This window comes from Schistocerca serialis, chromosome 2 (assembly GCF_023864345.2).
Source record: "Schistocerca serialis cubense isolate TAMUIC-IGC-003099 chromosome 2, iqSchSeri2.2, whole genome shotgun sequence".
NCBI lineage: Eukaryota > Metazoa > Arthropoda > Insecta > Orthoptera > Acrididae > Schistocerca > Schistocerca serialis.
Genome location: NC_064639.1, coordinates 805,317,608 through 805,342,003, shown reverse-complemented (window position 1 = coordinate 805,342,003; position 24,396 = coordinate 805,317,608). Strand labels below are relative to the sequence as shown.

At 38.8% G+C, this 24,396-nt stretch overlaps 1 protein-coding gene across 1 annotated transcript in view; it reads left to right on the top strand.

Annotated features, from left to right (window-relative positions):
• Positions 1-23,004, top strand: part of LOC126458051 (ATP-binding cassette sub-family C member 4-like) — a 401,284-nt gene extending 378,280 nt beyond the window's left edge. Inside the window, exons 24-27 of the mRNA XM_050094849.1 lie at positions 12,710-12,870; positions 20,754-20,883; positions 22,486-22,596; positions 22,685-23,004. Of these exons, the coding sequence (XP_049950806.1) occupies positions 12,710-12,870; positions 20,754-20,883; positions 22,486-22,596; positions 22,685-22,747 (465 nt within the window). The 3' untranslated portion in view covers positions 22,748-23,004. The remainder of the gene's footprint in view (positions 1-12,709; positions 12,871-20,753; positions 20,884-22,485; positions 22,597-22,684) is intronic.
• Positions 23,005-24,396: the final 1,392 nt, after the last annotated feature.

Here is a 24,396-nt window from a genome sequence, read left to right as displayed (position 1 = left end):
ATCTTCCTATCTCTACTACATATCCTACAAAACCACTGATGAGTCTCCTTTACTTCACCTACTGCCACACTACTACAGTTACCCACATGGAAAAAACTACAGCACCCATCACATCAAAGCCCTGACCTAACATTTCTATGGCAAGTCAAGCACTTTTCACTCATGATAAATGTAATAGTTTATTAAGAATAAGTCAGTTAAATTACAGATGAACACGAAAACATAATCCACAAATGTGGCCTATATGCAACGTATGTAAACAAAAACAACAGTGCAAAGTTTCTGAAACAGCAACTTAAATTTTACGCTACTTTCCGGAAATGTGAGTTAAATAATGGAGAGGTATGCTACAGTTAAATTGCTGGAGAGAACAAAGAACAATTAAACGAAATTCTATAGATTTGCTGCGGCAAAACGTAAACAGAAAATACCTTTGTAACCCAACTGTACAATCTTTTCTCGTTTTCTGCTATATTACATAAAGAAAAATGAAGCCTTTTATGGTACGCTTAAAAAACACACTAATACAACTATTTACCACATAATCAGTACTAAACTAAAGGTTATGTCTTCAAAATATCACACCTGTACAATCACAGTCATGTCAGTCAAGAATAAATAGTTTTGAGAAGAAGAGAGCTAGAAGTATGAAGAATTTGTCTCTTAAGTCATTTTACGTTGTATTATATTGCACATAAAGAACCAGCAAGTGTATGCCATTAGCGGCATGGAATTTTTCATTGACAATTACCTTGGCTTCTTTGGATGGCAGCCGCTCACAAAAAGGTGTCACTCCCAGGCCACTTGTGCACTTGTATGTAATGTTAAATGCATTTGTACCCTGAATGTACATGATATTTTACAGATATAAGGCAAAATCTGACAAGTCACAATTCTTACTTTTTTCCGGAGACAGAATTTAAAGTTTCAGGATTCATAATATTTCAGTTTCTCATTTTTTCCTTTATTTTTGTTTACTGTGGTAATACATATTCAAGAGAAACTTTACTGATGAGATTATATACAGGGTGTACATAAAGTCGGGGAACACTTTCAATTATTTATTGCACAAGAACCAAACATTCAACAGATATCATGCATAAGTCATTTTGAAGAGAAACCCTGAAAGTTTTTTTTCATGTATACTGCCACAGTGTAGTTTGGTAATCTGCTGATAGTCAGCACCAATCGCAAACAAGGTGAGTTCACGTCTGAAGCAAGCTTTCTGTGTGTTGGAGTTCGACAAAAACAAATGTGCTACAGCTTTTCAACGGATGTTTAGAACCAAGTATGGTAAGAAGCCACCAACAAGGAAGGCCATTTACCATTGACACAACAAATTCATTATGATGGGTTGCTTGTGCCCAGCAAAGAGAAGAGGATGTCCCAGTGTGAGTGAAGTGAATGTGGAGTGCATACGAGAGACATTCATAAGGAGTCCAAAGAAATCAGTGCATTGTGCATCCTGTGAACTCAAAATGGCTCCAATGACAGTGTGGAAAGTCCTGCAACAGAAGCTGTCTATGAAACCATTCAAATAGGAGCTAGTGCAGAAGCTCAATGATGATGACGAAGACAAGCGTTTTGAATTTTGTTAACAGCTGAATGAGGATGGGGATGGCATTGTTGATCGCTTAATTTTTAGTGACAAAGCTAGTTTTCACGCTAATGGGAAAGTGAACAGGCATAATTGTCAAATCTGGGGTACAAAGCATCCACAAGAATGCATTGAATTTGGGTGTGATTCCCCAAAGGCAAATTTTTTTTTGTGCCTAGTCACCTCGAAAACTGTACGGGCCATTCTTCTTCGCCGAGAGTACTGTCACTGGATATTCATACTTTGGACATGTTGCAGCAATGGCTGATGCCTCAAATGCAACCAGACTCTCCGTTCATTTTTCAGCAGGATGGGGCTCCACCCCATTTTCATCGTGAAGTTCTTGGGTAGCTGAAAATGGAGCTGCCGCATCAATGGATCGGCCGTGCTACAGAAGGGGAAAGCTGATTCATGGAATGGCCTCTCCGATCACCAGATATCGCTCTGTGTGACTCTTTTCTGTGGGGACACATTAAAGATCTGGTGTATGTACCGCCTCTACCATGTGCTGTAGCAGAGTTCCAGGAGAGAATATGGGAAGCACCTGCTACAGTCGACGATGCCATGCTGTGACGGGTATGGCAAGAATTTGATTACCGTATTGATGTCTACGGAATCACCCATGGTTCACCTATCAAATGTTTGTAAAAAAAAAAAACTTTCAGAGTTTCTCTTCAAAATGCAATATGTATGACATCTGTACAATGTCTAGTTATTGTTCAATAAATAATTGAATGTGTTCTCAGACTTAATGTACACCCCGTACATCTGATTAAGGTGTACAACAACATGATGCATTTTTATCATGAATACAGATTGAACAGAGGTAAAAATATGAGAAGTTATAAGATATTTTAAGTAGCCTCTAGATTTCAAGCATTTACCACTAAAGTGAACTCTCATTACAGTGAATTATCTGATGTAATCTTATAACAATGCATTATGAATATTATTTTGTCCTTTTTAATGGGTGGGACTCATGTGACATATACTTGCAGTTCACTACAGCAAATTCTTTTCAGGTTCTGTCAATCTCTGTGTTTTTCAGTAGATACTTTAAGATCACCTGTAAAATAATCAGAATAGCATAATTATAATACTTAAAAATAGGAAGTGACATTGTGAAATGAAAAAAGATTCAACGCATGTAGTTGTAACGGAACTACTCTACCATCTTTGGGGTGGCTTAAGCTGCCCTTTCTCATGTTTGTAACTCACCTTTTCTTTCCAGGAAGTAGTAAAGAAGCATTTTCATAGGCTCCGTTGTAGTTGCTTGTGAACTAAATCTGTGCTGCATTACAGTGATGTGACAAAAGTCATGGGATAGTGATATGCATGTAAACAATTGGCAGTAGTATCATGTGCACATGCTACAAAAGAGCAGTGCATTGGCAGAGCTGTCTATTGTACTCAGGTGATTCATGTGAAATGGTTTCCAACATGATTGTGGCCACACAACGGAAATTAACAGACTTCAAACGTGAAGTTGTAGTTGCGGCTAGATGCAAGGAACAGTCTATTTCAAAATCATTATGGAATTCAATATTCTGAAATCCACAATTTCAAGAGTGTGCTGACGTTACCAAATTTCGGGTATTACCTCTGACAAGGACAACACAGTGGCTGACTGCCTTCGTTTAAAGACTGAGAGCAGCGGCCTTTTGTAGAGATGTCAGTGCCAACAGACAAGCAGTACTGCATGAAACAACAGCAGAAACCTATGTGGGATGTATGATGAAAGTATTCGTTAAGACAGAGTGGCGAAATATGGTGTTAATGGGCTATGGCAGCAGACGACAGCTGTGATTGCCTTTGCTAACAGCATGACATAGCCTGCAGTGCCTCTCCTGGGGTCGTAAACTTACAGGTTGGACCCTGGAAAAGTGGAAAATTATGGCCTCATCAGATGGGCCCTGATTTCAGTTGGTAATTTCTGATGGTAGGGATTGAGTGTGGTGCAGACTCGATGAAGCCATGGACCCAACTTGTCAACACACACCATGAAAGCTGGTGGTAGCTCCATAATGGTATGGGCTCTCTTTACATGGAATGTACTGGCTCCTCTGGTCCAACTGAGCCGATCATTGACTGTAAATGGTAATGTTTAGCTACTTGGAGACCACCTGCGGGCATTCATGGACATCATGTTCCCAAACAACAATGTTATGTCACTGGGTCACAAGTGTTCATGACTGGTTTGAAGAACGTTCTGGACAATTTGAATGAATGTTTTGGCTACCCAGATTGCCTGACATGAATCCCATCAAACATTTATGAGACATAATCGAGAGGTGAGATTGTGCACAAAATCCTGCACCATCAACACTTTTGAAATTACGGCCTGCTACAGAGGCAACATGTGTCTATATTTCTGCAGCAGGCTTCCAATGACTTGTTGAGTGCATGTTGCATTGAGTCGCTGCACTCTCCCAACCAGAAGGAGGTCTGACACTATATAGGAGGTATCCCATGACTTTTGTCAGCTCAGTGTACATCGTGATACATCTAGTTCTCTTATTGGCCTATACTGGAAAGGGAGTTTCTTCTTGTTTGTTGTATTATACAGCTTCACTATCCATCCTTTGAATATTTCAGGCTGGTCCTCAACATCAGTGACTACAAATAGTGAAGTCACCCAGGCTTCATCTGTATGGACTAGTTGGTGAAGGAATCTGAATATAATGGCATTTTCATTTTTCCCTCTGCAGGAGTGACAAAAGATCTCCAGATGTCTGACTTCTAGATTAAGAAAATGGTACAAAACAGGGACGAGCAGTGAAACTTCCTTTATTCCTTTCCAGCCTGTGCTCTTTGGATGCATATAAAAATAACCATTCCCTGTTACCAAAACATGAACATTGAGACTAAATACAGACAAATACTGTTTATAATAAACTTCATTTGTCTTTATATTTTGGCAAAGGAAATTTTTAGTGTAGTCAGTAGTTTAAACGGTTTCTTATGACATTCATTCTATGCTTTTTTTTCTTCCTGTCATAGAACAATTTTTAGCTAAGATGCAGTTCATGTGGTCTTTCATTGGAACAAAGTTCAGGATGAAGCCATATGTTCTTTTCAGTGGATGATGTTGAAGTCAGTTTCTTCTCCAAATTTTTTTCTTGGCTGCATACTCATCACAGGAACCACAAGTATCAGACTGCAGACATCCATAACTTATACGAATGTTTCTTAAGATACATTCTTATCTTTACACTACTCCTTGAATATACTGGACTGTCTTTTATATTCATGGTCTCAGGTGGGTAGATTTTTTCTGACTTTGTCAAATTATTGTGGTTGTTGTGACCTTTAAGTGAACTAATGTGTCGTCCTACTGCTTCACAAATTCCATCTGTTAAGGCCTGTGCTTAAGTTCTGTGTTTTCCTTGGCTGTCTCACAGAGATTGGTGTCCACATTTAAGTCTCTTGAGTAAATGATTTACCTTGCCCTTCTTTAAGCCATGCTTGCACACATGTATTTGTTAGACAGTTCCATGAAGGGTAATATAAACACTGAATTTATAAAATGAATCTCAAAACTGGGCCTCCTGCTCTTCTCTTGTGGGACACCTGCACTGTACAGGGATTAATGCAATTACACTGCTTAAACAGAAATTTATTTCAAGATGATATTGGTTCATTTCATTAATAAGATTCCTTTTATTTTGATTGCTAACAAGATCAGAAACTTTTTTTTTACACTTACAAGGTTCTCCTGTTTCACCTGATTGCAGTCTTAAATGTTCTGAAGCATCACTAATGCAACTTCTTTCGTGTTTTAGTTAGTTTCTTCAAAGGCATAGTATATATTTCTTAATGAATATATGAATTCTTATCTTCTTCATTCATATTACTTTGACACAACACAATGCTACACAAACTTTGTAAACTCCACAAACCAAACTAAAATGGCCAAAAATAAAACACAACAATGAGTGTGACAACAATGATAATATTAGCTGCAACAGATCCACCCAGGCTAAGAACAGTTATAACATTAAATTTTCCAGTTAGATTCCCTGGATTTGTCATATTGTTGCTGAGTTCTGAAATAACATCTAAAACTGCACTGGTTAAATTATTTTAATTTTTATTCACTGAAGACATATTTAAATGTGTGTGGATGCAAAAGCTGTTACATGTAAGATGCCAAGAGTTATTATCTGCACTTTAATTGCTCATAACAAATCAGTTCTGAAACTGTTACCATATGAGAAATGTCTCCATACCTGAAACATTGTTTCAGTAACAGTCACCTGTCTGAGAGTGCCATAAATGGAACACTTTAGGATCCTTGACTGAAATCACTATTTACCTTGAGGATTATATTTACCATTTCACTGTTTCATTTTTACAAGGCTAAGAAGAATAATACATTTCATATCAAATAAATTTATTTCTTCTGAGTAATGGTATGTACTTTTGCATTGTAAATGTGTAAGAAAACAGGATCTCTGAAAAACTTATGGTACCCGTAATTCATATACATATATCGAAAGGAAAGCTTCATATTTCTGCTATGGCAAGTAAAACTCAACTGTTTCTTTTGGATCTCTGAAACACAGACATTGCAGTATAGCTCATAGGGCGGGCAAAGGTTATTGAATTGTATGGAATTGTCTAAAGGGAAATATTATGCAGAGTGTTGTTGGAACATGAATTTTTTTCATGTTGCGACTCTCTTTGCACTAAAACTAAACACTTATAGTGGGTACCTTTTACTGTTTTCTTAACTATTTATTGCTTTGACCACATAGACCTCATTCCGTAGCTTTCTGTTTCAGGGATTTGTTGACAGTCATAATGTAGTTCCTCTGCACTACTCAATTTATCTGTCAGCAGTATATATTAATCGAAAGTAGTAAATCCCTTATTAATAGTTTGAAACCAATAAAGGAAATCAGAATCCCCTTTCATTCCAGAAAATCTCTTTCTCTTGAAGAACCACAGACTATATACTTTTTCAAACATTTTACGATAATTTGATAATATAATTCTTATAGAAATATCTCTTTCATGGTTTTCTATTTCTTTTTAATGCTGGATTATCAAGAGCTTATAAAATTAAATTGTACAGGCCTGGATTTCACCCTAGGAACTGAAACATGTAAGGAGAGTTATGACTGGAAAGGAGAGAAGATAGTGACAAGCTGCATTTTAAATCTACAAGAAAGTAGCAATACACAGGCGAAATATATAAAACTAAATTATCTGTTATCCCTTTAATTTTTTTTACTTCAACATAAAAACCCTTCTAAAAGACAACCTCACAATACATTTTACAGTTTATCTCCCTATATAACTGAGTTCTAACATAATGAACCCTGGAAAAATACAGTTGGTAATAAACTGGCTGCAAAAAATGTTGATGGATTTGGCTTTCTCCAAGTATAGTGATCATTACAAAATACAGAAGGTAAATGAAGAGAATCATTAAGTGATGATATTTCTGTAATTACTGTATGAATGCAGTACCTTTGTTCGTATTTCATCCATGAGAATGATGAGCAATACAGAAAATGCAAGATTATGGTCAGTGAACTGTAGATATGTTCCTGTGATGGAAAAACATTTTGAAAATATACACAACATTTCTTCTGTACATTTCTTCCCCCCATCTTTGTTGTATGCAACTATGTGACCTGTTTCACCAGTGACTGAGTTTGGCTGTTCCTTTATAAAACAGCCGCTGAATTGTGGGGCTCGTAAGTCTGTTGAATTAACTTGATGGAAACCATAGCCATATATTAAGTGCACATTTCGACATTTCAAAATGTAACTGATCAAAGTTATTCTCAGTGGCCCTGCTGTACAAACAGGAAGCGAATTCTGATAATGCATTAAAGTTGGGCTGTAGTCGCTACTGACTATATACTCTAACCACTTCAAGTTGAAAATAACCTTTTATAAAACATTCTTTTGACCTATGTGCAGCTGAAGTAGTTTATCATGTTCTCGTGGACCTCATGAAACTATACACATATTGTTCAAGCAATACTTGGGTCATTTCTTCTTCTGTGTGTTGTGTTTAGGAATACTAGTGCCACAAACCTAACTGAAAACATCTCATGCTCTCTTGACTCCAGTAGCATCAAATCAACCTTTATAACGGCAAAAACAAAAATCTCTTGTGGTCTATTCTGTTGACATTAATGAACAGTTATCACCTAACTCAGGCGATTACATGTTTTCTGTCCTTGACCATTCAATCAGCAAATTTACGAACTGAGTGACTTGCTGGAAAATCTCTCACTCATCTTGTAAAAAATAGTAATGTAATGAAACATTGCTATTCTACAAGAAGTGAATTTAGTATGTCAAAGGAAGGATGAAGGGGATCATCGGTCATAAATTTTTAATCTCTTTATTGCAAATCGATTTCAGCTAGTGTGAGCTATCTTCAGTCCAGTTATATTCAAGTCATGATGACTCACCATAAATAAAATTGCACATAGTACCACAATAACAAACAGTATACCTGTTTGTTACTTCAAATGGGAATGTAGTACCATGAGTGATTTTATTTATGATGAGTCATCATGACTTGAATATAATCTTGCTGAAGTAACTCCACTGAAGATAGCTACACAGTAGCTGATATCGATCTGCAATAAACAGATTAAAAATTTATGACCATTGCTCCATTTCTTCTGCTTTGGTTCTCATTAATATGATCATGAAGCATGCTTTTCCTGATGGAAATAAACCCAAAGTGAATTCCGAAGCTCCTGCCTGTTATTCAGCTGGTACAGAAGTATGACTTTCCAGATGTCTCGTTTTCTCCACAACAGCAGTCAAACAGTAAAATTCATGGCTTGTGTTAACCGCATTGAATACAGTATTTTGGAATATGGTCACATAGTGAGCCTCTGTGTATGATGAATGCCCATGTAGTGGGCCTGTAGGTACTTTAAACCTCGCTCAGTGAGGCACCTTACTATGACACTTGCTGTATCACTGAGTTCTCCTTGCTGTATAGTGAACGACTTTCTCTGTAACCACTGAATCCTAATAATTAACTGAGATACATCAGGGAATGTTGTAAATATTCAGAGATGTCACGTCATTGTGAATATGTAGTAAACATTGTCATATCAGTACATACAATGTAAGCACAATCACTATACATTAAAATAGTCTGAAATTTTGTTTAATGCAATTCCAGTTCAGTGAATTTGTATGGGTAGCCTTCAATAAGTAATGGAATAAGTTTTTATATGAAAGCAGGTCAGTTTTAATCAGAATTCCAATACACCTTATGTTACCCACTCTTTTGACTAAAAAACATATTTTTTAACATAATCTCCATTCAGAATGATGGCCTTATGCCACCTTAATGGGAGGGCATGTATGCCTGCTTGGTGCCACTCTACTGATTAACATTGAAGGTAACATCTTGCTGTATCACTAATCTCCCCATCATCCATCTACTGCCCCCATGGAGTGCATCCTTCAATGGGCCAAACATATGGAGGTTGGAGCAGGCAAGATCGGGGTTGTAGGATAAATCAGGAAGAACAATCGTATGAAGTTTTGTGAGCTCCCCTCTGGCGCATAGACTTGTGTGAGGCCTTTTGTTGTCAAAGAAGGAGTGGTTTGTTTTGCAATTTTGTGGTGATGAACATGCTGGAGTCGTTTCTTGAATTTCCTGATGGTTGCACAATAGACTCCAGAGTTCATTGCTGCACCATGAGGCAGGACATCAAACATAATAGCCCCTTCAGAGTCTCAGAAGATCATCACCATGATTTACCAGCTGAGGGGATGGCTTTCAACATTTTCTTTGGATGGGAAGTGATGCGATGCCTCTCCATGGATTGCTGTTTTGTTTCCAGTTCAAAGTGATGAATCCATGTTTCATCACCTGTGATGATGTTGAACAAAGAAAAATGTCACTATGTGCTCATAATGTGCAAACAATTCTGCACAGATGGTCCTTCATTGTCTTCTGTGGTCTTCTGTTAAGTGCGTCAACATGCATTTCAGTACCCCAAACTGGTGGAAGACTGTGTCAGTACTACCACCAGAGATGTCTGGTTCGGAAGTGAGGTGTTTGTTTGTGATTCACTGATTGCCTCTAATGAGAGTATCCACACATTCCAACATTGTAGAGGTCACAGCTATTCTGGCTGGCCTGCACAAGGGAGATCGGACAGATTTGTGCAACTTTGTTGCAATGACGACAGACAACTCGCGTAATGACTCACCATAGTTTTGTTCACTGCCAGGTCTCTGTAGACATTCTGCAGGTGCCTATGAATATCTGTGATGCTCTAATTTCCCACCAAAACAAACTCAACAACATCTCTCTGCATGGAACGATGGAACGCACTTCTATTACAGACACCATTTATAGCTCCACCACCTATCGAAAGTTCATGAAATGATAGTGTCTGAAATGAGAATATTCCATGATGCCCACAACAAATTCTGCATTTTTTCCAACCAAAATTGGCGGAGAAAAAAAAAGAATGTGTTGCAATAGATACTGAATGCCCCTCGTACATCTTTAAGTAATATCATTGCTTACACATTGCATTTTTTGAGAGAGCAGATGAAAAACACTTGGAGTTAACATATCATTGTATGTACAGCAAAGTTCAGAATATGACCTTAAAAGGTGTCTCTGTAGTATGGATCCATTTGTAAAATTTCAGAATATCGCCACTTTTTACTCATAATGAAGAGTGATTTGAAACTGACAAGAAATACAGGTGTGACAAATGTGCTTGACAATGACACTTAGTTGAAATTAGCCATGCGGTAACCTTTAAAATCCTTCCATCTCTGAATCTGAATCTGATGAAGACTTTCCTCAGCAGAACTGCCACCTTCAGCACTGATGAGTAACCAATCAACAACACAATCTGTGGAACCATCCAAGTGACATATTTTGTCATCTTCTTTTGTTACATGTTGTTCTGCATCCCACCAGCATTCAGCAGTGACATGTTACACTTATCACAGAAACAGTTGTAAACTTTGCTGTCACTGCTGCAAGTTCCTCTACTGGTAGCAATTGATGTTGTTCTGATAACTTCTCAGAAACATCGAGAACTATCAGTTTTGCACAGCTCTTTAATGGTGTTCCTCTTCTGTGTTCCACAAAAGAACACAATACAGTTTCAGCTACTTTCACCATACACATGGGAAACATGAACAAGTGAGAAACATTACAATGACGGGCCACATGAATGCCGAGCAGCGGTTGGGGTGACTCACAATGGGAGAGCTTCTTTGCGCTCTACTACTCTGTATGTTTCTTCAGAATGTGTGAATGTAACTTAATGCTCATACACAGGAAGATCACCACTTACAATCTGAGGAATGGTGTGTTGTGCATTGTTGCATACAAAAATTTATTTCCTTCTGCACACTCCAACACTCCATTTACTGTAAAGTTCACAACACAGGATGCCATTTAAATATGCATTAAAAATTAACATACAGGGAAATTGAACCCATAACTTCACGATTACATGTCAGTTACGATAGCTACTATGCAGCCAGAGCTGTATACATTTGGTGATATTTTTATAATGATACTGTGCCATGTTTCTTAAATTTATAAAAAAGAAGATGAAAACTTAAGCACATTGGCATTTTGTATTCAAAGGAGAAATTGGGAGAGTGTTTATAAACAAAGCCAACATGCAATAACCAGAGGTAGCCATAACGTCATGCAGAAAATTGTTCAGAGAAAACGACTGTGCACTGAGGTTTGAAATAAGAGTTTGTAAGCATGTAGCATGCTGGCCAGCAAAACTATTGCTGTCTGTTAATGCTTTTTAGAATATCTTAAAGTTTCATATCAGTAGTATAGCACAAAATGTGTAATACATAATTAGATTCTACTTCCAATGGCGTAACAACACCCGTGAACTTGTGCTAAGACCTGACCGGTCACCGCAACTATGTTTGTTTACGTTGGGATTGGACTTAGGATAAATGGAGTAGAGTCTTGAAAATTTCATTCCTCTTTCCTAAGCCTCTATGATGTACCTTGCATTTTCCCAGTAACTCTATTAGTACAATCAGTTTTACTTTGTATATTGCAGTTTCTTCCACCTGCTTCCTAAGACTTTTACTAAAGCAAATAATCCAACATCAAAATGGAACATTAGAGTTAACATCTTGTCAATTCTGAGAATGTTAGCAATGGAACATTAGTTCAGATTGGACAATGTTTGGCTCTTCAAACTAATCATTCTGCCATTCACCTGTAGATATTCTGGGAACCCTTAGAAAACCTGAGTTGAGATGGCAGAATGGATATCTGAACAAGACTTAAACACCAGTGCAGAGTTTCAACAGCTTGATTATCTCACTCCTCTTGATTCATTACAATTCTTGGTAAACTATTATACACATTTTCAGAATCTAATACTAATGACCCATTAAAATTGCAGAAGTTCTATTTTTAATATCAGAATGTGGAACGCTGGTACAGAATAAACTGTTCAAATGTAGCAAGTAAATTTTTACATTATGTATGATGTAAGTTTCTGACGAATCATCAGTGCCTGCTTACAGCACTGAACAGATGATGTTTGAATAAAATTGCCTTTGATGTATGTATGCAGACTGAAGCAATGAATGAAAATTTCTACCAAGGCCAGGAGTTGAACCCGGGTCTCATGCTCAGTAGGCAGAAGTGGTAACCACTACGCCATCCTCACACAGTGGCTTTGTACAACTACAAGAACTACCCCAGCACACCTCCCTCCCTCTGCAAATTCCCATTCACACCTCAGCCCACTTGGTATTTCCCCTAATGAATGTGAATTTGGGTTGACGAGTGAGATGTGCTAGGGCAAACCATGTGGTTGTGCAAACCCAGTGTGGCAAGGTGGTATAGTGGTTAGCACATCTGCCTACTGATCAGGAGATCTGGGTTCAAATCCCAACCCTGGTACAAATTTTCATTCATCACATCACTCTGGATACACACATCACAGACGTTTGAGACTTGAAAAGGTCTCTGGAACCATATTGCTTCATTTAATTATGCTGCCCATTATAAATTTATATGTAGCTTGCCATGGTTGCACCAAAATTCCTCAAGTGAATTACGCATATTTATTACACTCACTTTTCTCCATAACCTTACAGGTGAAGCTCAAGTCAAGTATACAGACACTGGACTTCCAGGTGACGGAAGGTGGTAGTAACTTCAGTGTGGGCCAGAGGCAGCTGGTGTGTCTGGCGAGAGCCATACTTAGGAATAATAGGATCCTGGTGCTTGATGAAGCCACTGCCAACGTTGATCCAGAGTGAGTACCTACATTGCTGTATCATTATTTATTACAAGACCTGTCATAAAATGAACTCTCTAGTGCTTTACGTTCAATGATTGATCAATGTTTGTTGGTAATTGACCAGATCTTTGGTAATATGAGAGTCTCTTCTAGAGGTACAAGATCTGATGTTTTCTTCCCCCTTGAGTTTTCAGATTTATTTAATTATACGGCTGACAAATCAAATGCAATGCTTTGCACTATCCTCTACTTCCAAACAAATGAGACACTTCCATTAATATTGCCTAAAAATGAAGATGGGTGGAAACATTGTGTCTCTACAGTCAATCCCCGACTTCAAATTCCTCTTTATTACCTTTACACAAGGACAGCTTAGTTTTTAAGAAGGGTATTCATAAATCTGAAAACAGTTCTTATATATGTACCTTGTTCCCACACAAGCTGTGGCATCTGTAATCATCAGTATTTTGCATTATAGCTGCAGGTATTTTTATATGTGGTACCTTAATATGTACACGCATCAGTGTTTTGGTTGTTTTCACTTTGTGTTGAACAGTCTTCCCACCAACACACCACAACCTTTATGAGTTGATTTTTCCGCACAGTCATTTCTGTACCCTAATATAGACGAGTCATTTTGCGTCCACGCAGCCACATTTCAACACCTGACCTACTGCCCAGGGAAAATGTGCATCAATGGCTTGCTTGTGCCATGAGTACGTGGAGTTCTTATCTAACCTTTAAAAAAACACTTACAACTTGTAATAGCTATAATTATTCATCTGCAAATGACTTCAGTACTGATGCTGTTGTTTAGTACACCACCCTCTGTCACCGTTAGAAGTATCAGCACTTATAGCCTTTACACCCTGTGATTCAGTTACATAATGCACTGGACAGTCGTCATGCTAAAAGCACATAGGCTGTCAAACATGCAGGGCAACATCCTTCAGTAGTACTGGTAGCTCCTGTCCCAAAAGCGTTCAATATTTGTTTCCATTCAATGTGCCATTGACAAAATAAGGACCAGTGAATTTGCTCCCCATGATGCCAACCCATAGGTTAACCAACCAAGACAGTTGATTGTCAACTTGCCATAACCAGTAGGGATTGTACACTCCAGTAATGCACATTATGCTGATTAATGCCTCAATGGTTTGTAAAAGTAGACTCATCACAAAATAGTACCTTGGCAGAGAACGTGGGGGTTGTTTGCATTTGTTGACATGCCCACTCACACAGTGCTACCTGATTATGAAAATTGGTGTCAGGAAGTTCTCCATGGATTGACACGTGGTATCAATGATGCTTAGGACAATACAGTATTGTGACAATAATGTCTAAGGACATACGGGCACTTATCCAATAAACACTGTGCTAGTATTGTAATGTTTATATCCACCATCTGTTCTACATCTGCGTCATGTGTGAACTCTGGTTGCAGTGTACTGCCTATTATTAAAGGTCGTAACTTGCGTACATGGCCATAGTGGCACATCGAGTAGTGTCCTGTTCAATTTGTCGGAGGAATATAATGTTATGAAAGATGTTTCCAATTAGAAGTTATGAAATACTGGCCTGTCCTACCCCTTCAGCATGGAGGTGGAGTCCCATGTACCACTGGATATTCGAGGGCCATTGATTAGCATGTAGTAAATTACGATTGTGTAACCATTTCTATTCCTCCAATTACTGTACCATCTGTGGTGAAAGTGAGAAAATACTTCAGACAAAAAATATGTAGATTTTGCCATAGAATCGTAGTCTGCAATGAAAAATGGTAAAGACTACAAAGTTGCCTCCCACCACCCACGCACAGGGTGGGGTGGTGGATCGAGTGTTATTTAAATAAAAATCAACAATCAGTAAAACAGCTTTTGAAAACAAGTAAGAAATCAAAAAACTTGTCGAATATTAAGGATAAAATGAGAATAACAGTTGATGTCAGCTAAAAATCTTTTAAACAGTTAATAAACTAAGCAATTTGTCAAACATTAACAGCTATTTGAAGTCAGCCAAGCTGCATATTAATGAGCGAAAGCTTAACATTTTTAAATGGAATTTTAAATATAATATCTTAAATGTTTGCTCTAAATTTGGTAACAACAATAGCAACACGCCTGTTATTGACATGAGTACAGAACCAGGAGAAGTTATAAGATACAGTTCAGTCCTGAGGCAGGCAGGGTAACATGACAGCAGCATGGATGGTGGAACTTGTCACCCACAGGTGTGCTGGTGGATGGGGCAGGTTCTGTAAAACATGAACTACAAGAGGCTAAGCACTAACCTTAGAAAACTAGTAACAGTGCACTGCTTTACAAACGGTGGCATATATTTCATTTTATTATCATTTAAGAGCCAAACATAAATAAATAAAAAACAAACATCTATACAATCAGCAAATATGGTGATAAGCAAGAAAGCACTTAACTGAGTAGCACTCTGATTACAGGAATGAAAAAAACCCAATAAGGCTTACATGCCTCGACAATTAATTGTAAAACAGTTACTTGTCCTAATTATGCAGCAGGAACAGGCATTACACACTATTTTGAAATGGAAGAAAAGTCACTGACTTCTAACATGTTTTCCAGTAAGAAACTACCCATAAGTAATGAATTGTGTAGCACTTACTAACGTAAACTTAGCTGTTTAAAATAGCTAAGCTACCAAACCACAGCTGTCAAACGAGGTTTACGAGGCTGCTTGTGACACCTACAATGGAAAAGTACATTCTTATATTAGGAGAATCTACCACAAAAAATCTCGAGGTGGGTCAACTATCAACCCCACCAAAATGTTTTACAAATACGTAATTAAAATGAAGTGTAAGGCAATCTGATTAAATTAGATTTACCGCACTAAAACGTTTTACAAATGTTTAAATGATTACAATGAAAAGGCACTCTGATTAAATTAGACTTCACTGTATTTAAAAGGAAGAACAGCACACAGCTCAGCCCTCAACATGGTCTATGTTAAGCCACTCAAAATACAAACAATTTAAACAGGCAGTTATGATTACCATAACTCGACTAGCTCTGAACACAGACCATGCAACTTAAATGCATTTCATGAACAGAGTTGCTTCCATTAAGGTACACTTCAGTTCTTTCAGAGTGAAACCCCATAAACAACAAGCACAGCAGACCTTCTGGAAAGGAGAAACTGGTCACAGCACTACAACTTTAAAACAAGGCACAGAAGCCACAGAAGGAATCTCACCAAAAATATTTGATGAACTGGTAATGAAGTGGCAGTCAAATCTCCACTCGCTTGGCACAAGCACATTTCCAGAGTCCTTTCATTACCACAGCCAACCAAAAACACCATCTCCACAGAATGTAGTCTGTGCTCTGCAAAAGCCATTTACTATCGCGTGATCTTAGGCTTTCACGGTGAATTAACTCTTTGTACTGTTCTCAGGTCTCCAGCCGGGTGCAGTCATTTTCAAACCACAATATTTCGACAGTGTTCCTTGCCGTTATCTTCAGGTGATACCAGCAGGTATCACCTGAAGATGATGGCAAGGAGGTATCACCTAAAGATGACGGCAAGGAACGCTGTTGAAATATCGTGGTTTGAAAATGACTGCACCCAGCTGGAGACCCGAGAACAATACAAACATTTACTATCGCCTCGAGACAGTCAAGGTAAAGCGGCCTCACACCCTGCAAGAGCTCCTTCCAATTTGGCCTGCAAGTTCCAACTGTCAGTCTTTGTGCCAGTCAGAACTGCTCACATGGAGAACAACCAAAGAATGTGCCCTGCTGCCGTAATCTAACAATCGACTAATCAGTGTGAGCCAGCATGGCTCAAAGGCATATTATACTCAAGGTAGATCCTATTCTAAAATAAAAATATTGTATCTTCTACAGGTTGTTGCACGGAATAAGCTGTATCGCATGGTGGCATATTTCAATAAAAGTACAAATTTCATCAGTATTTACTGGTGAGGGACATTAATGGGCGACTTGAGGGACCAGAATTCAGGCTTGTGTGGATCTCAATATGTAACAAACTGAAGGAAAGGAAAAGCGTTCTTTGCCGTAATCCAAAAGAAATGTGGGCCTGCTGTGAATCATGTGGTTGGATTTTGTTTTGTAAGATGCAGTACAAGATATATGTTGATGAAAATGCAGTAGGCTAGCTAAGAGTGACAACAGTAGTCCACACGAGATTCATCATTGTCAGTTACAGTTATGTTGCTTATCTTCATTTCAGAGTACGGCCGTACGGACATTTGACAGTCTATATGATTCTGCTGATGCCTTGGAGATGTACACTGTATGTTTGGCAGTTACTGTGGTACCGTGAGCCAAGACTTGCTCATATTTCATGGAAATTGTACAGTTAACGATCACAGTCATCTCTCAGCACTTTTGATACTCAGTGCAGAAGTGCTGACCACTTGATCAAAAGCCCCGACACAAGTTTTTGGTCAGGTTGTAAGCTATCCTAAGTAAAGCGTTCACTGCTACAGCTTATACACTGTCTTGAAGAATCAGATTGCGACTCGTAGTCTCTATTGATACATAAACTGTTCCTCTACAGCAAGAAATGTTCCAGAAGAGGCTTAAGCACATCCCTGTGATTAATTAATACATCTGTGATGTGTGTAGTCCCTACTAGCGGTGGTAACTAATTTCTAATGAGTCTTAACATAAGAGGTCAATGTATGAGGGCTGTTCGGGAGGAGGGGAAAGTTCAGTCGCAAAATGGAAACCACAGGCAAAATCTGATGAAGGTTTGCACAGATGTGTTGACCAGTGTCTCTAGTATGTTAGTAGTGTCACATCACTTGTCTCAGTTCTGAGCACACAGCGAGCAAATAAAGATGCCTAGAAAATAGTATGGGTGCCTGCTGGGAAATTTCACCCAATTTTATGCAGCCCCAATCTATATAACTATCATGCATTGCCTTCTTCACAACAGAGGCAATGAGAATGGCCCTGCAGCATTTTCGATGGGAAGTTTTTGATCACCCCATACAGCCCGGACTTGGCTATCTCTAATTTTCATCTCTGTTCAGATGATTCACTAGCTATGAAGCCAACATTTTTGCACAGACAGTAAGCTGCAGCCTAGCATAGAAAATGATCGAAAGCATCAGAGGCTGCCTTCTATGATGACGGTATCAGAAAGTTGGTACAACGCTATGACAGTTATCTAAGTTGGAGCGGCAACTATGTAGCGTAGTAGTTGGAAGATGTAGCTAACTGTTGCTGATAAAACAGTTTTCATGTCCACTGTGGTTTCCATTTTGTAACCGATCATTCCTTACTTTCAAATAGCCTCTGCATTTAGGAAGTGGAAAACAACTTTTGGAGAGAAAAAAGAAGGACTTTGCTTTATAGAACTGTACCAAGTGTTTTATTTTTCACAAAGCAAATTATACATCTACAACCTTGTCAGCCAGCATCTCCATCTATATAAATTACAGGATGAAATATGCCACCATGCGTGTTGTGCTTATCTGTTCTAGTGCCATTCAGGTGCATGACATATATTTCCAAACACGGTTCAAAATTACCCAAGTCATGATCTTCTGTATTTATAGCTAGCACACAGTAACTCCTTTTGTCTCTAAAAATCACTAAATCCAACAACACTGTGACACATATATCTCAGGCTCCTGCATGAGAACCACTGCAGGTGTGCTCAGAGGTCTGCCCCAGGATTCAATCTACACTATGTGATCAAAACTATTTGGACATGTGGCTGAAAATAACTTACAATTTCATGGTGCTCTCCATCGGCAATGCTGGAATTCAGTACGGTGTTTGCCCACCCTTAGCCTCGATGACAGCTTCCACTCTCGTAGGCACATCTGCAGTCAGGTGCTGGAAGGTTTCTTGGGGAATGGCAGCCCATTCTTCACGGATTGCTGCACTCAGGAGAGGTATCAATGTTGGTCAGTCAGGCCTGGCATGAAGTCGGCATTCCAAAACATCCCAAAGGTGTTCTATAGGATTCATGTCAGTACTATGTGCAGCCCACTCCATTATAGAGATGTTATTGTCATGTAACCACTCTGCCGCAGGCCATGCATTATGAGCAGTTGCCATCCCCAAATTTCTCTTCAACAGTGGAAGCAAGAAAGTGCTTAAAACATCAATGTAGGCCTGCGCTGTGATAGTGCCTCACAAAACAACAAAGGGGTGTAAGCCCTCTCCACGAAAAACATGACCACACCATAACACCACCGCCAATGAATTTTACTGTTGGCACTACACACACTGGCAGATGACATTTACCAGCATTCGCCATACCCACACCCTACCATCGGATCATCACATTGTGCACTGTGATTCATCACTCCACACAACATTTTTCCACTGTTCAATCATCCCATGTTTATGCTCTATACACCAAGTGAGGCATTGTTTGGCATTTACCGGCGCGATGTGTGGCTTATGAGCAGCCGCTTGACCACGAAATCCAAGTTTTCTCACCTCCCACCTAACCATCATACTTGCAGCAGATCCTGATGCAGTTTGGAATTCCTGTGTGATGGTCTGGACAGAAGTCTGCCTATTACACATTACAACCCCCTTCAACTGTCGGTGGTCTCTGTCAGTCAACAGATGAGGTCGGCCTGTTTGCTTTTGTGCTGTACGTGTCCCTACATATTTCCACTTCACTATTGCATTGGGAATAGTGAACCTAGGGATGTTTAGGAGTGTGGAAATCTTGGTACAGACATATGACACCCAATCACTTAACCATGTTCCAAGTCCTTGAGTTGTGCGGAGCACCCCATTCTGCTCTCTCACAAAGTCTAAAGACTACTGAGGTCGCTGATATGGAGTACCTGGCGGTAGATGGCAGCACAATGCACCTAGTATGAAAAACATATGTTTTTGAGGGTTTCTGGATACTTTTGATCGCATAGTGTATATTAAACTTATTTACATTATTTGTGGAACAAACTGCAGTTTAGTGAGCATCTTAGTGTACTGGTTTGCATTTGGATTCTGCTACTACTAAATCGTGATATTTCACTAAATTATAGACAGTTTCAGGGAGGAGGAAACAAAGTAAAATTTCATGGGTTGAGAGAGTATGTGACATTACTGCAGTGATTACAGAATGGAGTCAGATTTATGAAGAACTTGGCAGTGTCAGCGCATTTATGAGTATGACGTTGTGCCCTGTCTTGTGTCTAAGCATGCAGTGATGTAATACATGGCATAACAAATGTGCTTGATAATGGTTCACTACCAGAATTAACTAACAGCATGATTTTAATGAAGCACAATACAGCCTGCAGTGGACAATGTATCCTTTTATTTCTTATGACTTACACATCGCCGATGCTGTGTATGTGAACGAAGTTACACTGACATCCGAGTATGTCTTGTAGGTGTTGCACATTTTTTGTCAGGTAGTGTCTATAATGAATCGTGTAACAAAAAATAGCTATAGGAATCTTTATACAGAACCTCAGAAATACATCCAGCCCATCTCTGATTTTAGAGTTTGAAATACGAGACGAATATGTGTCACACCAAAGGTTCTGGCTGCATTGTATAAGTTAAAATTACTGGTCCTCTTAAGTAAACAACAAAATGTCATACTAGCAGGTGTGTAAATAAGTATTGGAGGAGATCTGTAAAGTGTAATGTAAAATTTTATCCAGTGTTAAGTTGTTGAATTATTACTGTTTTTGGAGGAAAACGATAAAAACTACTCAAAATGGTACCAAAACATATAAATAATTCTTCTTTACAGGAAACTAACTAAATCAGGGTTTTTGTACACTAATATGACCTAGTTTCTACCATAGAAGTAAGAATACAATTTGATGTTAGATTTATGTCCACTCAGATGTTTAATCAGATGCTTCATCAATTTCACAATGTAGCTCAAGTCAAATTTGTTTTATATTTCAGGACAGATGCTCTCATTCAGGCCACAATTCGCAGAAAATTTAAACACTGCACGGTCCTGACCATAGCTCACAGACTTAACACGATTATGGATTCAGATAAAGTTCTCGTAATGGATGCTGGAACGATGGTTGTAAGTTGCACTATGTTCATTCAGCAAGTTCTTGTGATTAATAAGTATCTCAAAAATTATGGTCTCATAAACTCGTTTAATAAAAGTAGTGTCTCCTAAGTTCCTTCAGTATGTACTTATTTTCAAAACCTGCCAAGTAAAAACGTATGTTGTGTTAAATATATCATCTTCAAGAATGCTCCTTAATTTGAATATCGGAAGCAAGTCATCATTTGCTTTGGGCCTTTGCCCCACTACAAAGTGGGGTCAGCCTTGTCACTATGGAATTGGCGATGATAGCATCGGAGGGTGGCTGGAAGCCCTTTCTGTCGCCACCCTGTACCTCCCCGGGACAGAAGTAGTATACCCGAGCTGTCTGCGTCTAGTGTAAGCCATGAAATAGTGCAAATGTTTTCAAATGTGTGTGAGCCATGTAACTGAGGCGGGACATGGGGACCAGCCTGGTATTCACCTAGTGAGATGTGAGAAACCACATCCAGGCAGGCTGGCACACTGGCCCTCATCGTTAATCCACCGGGTGGATTCGATCTGGGGCCGGCGCACCTACCCGAGTCCAGGAAGTAGCACCTTAGCAGCCTCGGCTATCCTGGCGGGTTGAATATCAGAAGCAAGTGAATCACACAAATGAATTTTAGAGGTTGAGGTATCTTTATGCCCTGCAAGACTGCACACAAATTTATGTTACCCATGAGTTGTTCATGGAGCAGAATCTAAGAAAGAGAGAAAATTTTCTCTGACTATAGAATATGACATTATTACATGTAGAAAGCATGTAATATTACCTGGCTGTTTATTACCACATAGAAGAGGTGGAACAGGGAGCTCAAGAGAAGGTGGTTTCCAAACCTACATCCTGCAGTCCTGAGAAGTAATTCCCACATAAATGGGTTTCCTTAAATTACCTAATGTGGGTGCCATCATAGTTGCTTCATACACATACAGCTGTTTCCACCTTGCAACTTTTTCAACTCAGTTAGTGGACCATGTGTTGCATTCACCTGGAAGAATTACATTTTTTGGATTTGATACGACATTACTATAAGAACAAAATTTTAGATCTTTTTTACTATCAGAAACTGGGTAGTTGCATTTTTAAAATATGATCTTTCAATCTTATAAATGTTGCCTCACTCTGCTCACTTTTATATAATGCCTAATGTAGGTGTCATAACGTAATGTCAGCCACAGCAACTTGCGTGTGAGCAATTATGTAATGGCTAACCAAAAAGACATTTCCCACCAATATAATCTTCATCATCAGCTATATGCCATCCACTGCACAGTTGTGTTACTCCTGCATGTTTTCTGATGCCATCTGCACATCTGCCAATTATGACCTGGTTACATTTGTCACCACCTTAATATTGCTTCCATTATGGGTTTTAATATGACCAGGTTAAATAAACAAATCGAGCAGTAAATAATGATGGCTTTGAGCACACTAATGTTTAGTTACATCTTGCTTATTAATTTCAACATGTGTCTTCCCAATTTTTGCTCAATAATCTACAGTATTTGTATGCTTTTACATATTTTCAGAGACTTTCTTAGAAAATGAGTCATAGAGTATAAAACATTGTACAAATCAAATATCTCTTCCAGGAATATGACCATCCACATATACTTTTGAGAAATCCAACTGGCTTCCTGTCAAAACTTGTACAAGAAACAGGAAATGCCATGGCTGAACAGTTAAGAAATGTCGCAAAGCAGGTAAGTCTTTTAAAAGGGATTGTTCATTCTAATTACTCTTAATATTCTTGGAACCCAGACAAGTAAATGTATTTCCTTTGTTTTACAGAGCTACAGTGAATTACATGGACTGCAAGAAGGTCTCGTGGAAGGGCAAACAACAAAGTTGTGAATTACCATTGAAGCAAGAGTGTGCCTTAATTACTGTACCATGATTAAGAGCAGCTGTTAAAGAGTGGATCAAAGCCAGTGGACTCAGATACTTTTGGAGATCTTAGAAAGAATTGCTACTACTAAGGTCATCAAAGATGCTACAGCAGATTGTATAAATGACAGATGTGTTATTTCAATAAGCAGCTAGTAGCACCAATGTAATTTTCAGTGTGGATTTGATATGAATAAATTCAAAATATTGTTTGACAAATAAAACATGTAAATATTCGTAAGGAAAAAAAAGTAAACAACCACGTTATGCATAAACAAGGATACAAGCAACAGACATATATTTTTGCAGATAGTCATGGGAGAGGAGTTACGGAAATTATGAGAAGAAATCACCCAGACCTTAATGTAACAGGCATCATCAAACCAGGCGCGCCATTACGCGAAATTCTGAAAAACAGTGACAACATATTAACGACGGGTAACAGCTGCATCATAATAGGAGGCGCAAATGATGTTTACTGTAATGAAACTTGGCGTGCAACGAGAATCCTAAAGGAAACAATCAAAAGGATGCCTCGAGTGCATTTCTACATTGTTAGTATCCCCAGGAGGCACGATCTGATGGAAAACTCGTGCGTAAACATCGAGATTGTTACAGCAAACAGGCTATTTGAGAAAATATGTAGAGGTTTCCAGAATACGACTTTCGTGGAGATAAACAGTGTTCAAAGACAGCACTTCACAAGACATGGTCTCCACATGAACATAAAAGGGAAAAAGATTATTAGTGCCGAAATACTTAAATTTATTAATGAGTCATCTGTAATGGAAGTGTCTCCAATCCCAATTCCGCCAAAACAAGAGTTGTCTGTAACAGTGGAACCATCATTATCTGCAGTAGAGCTACAACAAACACCAGTAGCAGCAGCAAAGGCTCAGATATTCTCACCAGCAGTGTCAGATAAACCAATAGCAGCAGAATCACCACAATCATCAGCAGATTAATGAGTCATCTGTAATGGAAGTGTCTCCAATCCCAATTCCGCCAAAACAAGAGTTGTCTGTAACAGTGGAACCATCATTATCTGCAGTAGAGCTACAACAAACACCAGTAGCAGCAGCAAAGGCTCAGATATTCTCACCAGCAGTGTCAGATAAACCAATAGCAGCAGAATCACCACAATCATCAGCAGAGCTGTCGTCATCAGCAACAGCATCCAGAACAGCAGACCCCATAATACTACCTCAAGGCAATGAAAATGCATGTGAGGAAAACATACAAAGGTCATTAGCCGCAGCAGCTAACAAAGAAGGGCAGTCACCAAGTCGGGGAGCACAGGAGCCACCAGCAACAGCAACCACACAGAAGAGGTGCCTGAGGCCTGGGAGATCAACAGCAGAAGCAGCTTCCAATCAAGACAGATGCCTGAGAACTAGGAGACCTGCTACACTAAGTGAGAATTTTTTATGGTACCGAGTAAGCAGAAAGAGAACATGGAAAAAGATGTAAGTAAAACTGTCCATCTTAAATTCCAGTGTGACAATAGTGAGAGGAATATAAACACCGGACAAAGATACGATCCAGGTTTAATGACACAAACCGAAAAAAATCACTGCATAGTACCAGAAGCAAAGGGAGCAAGTGAAGTGCTTAGT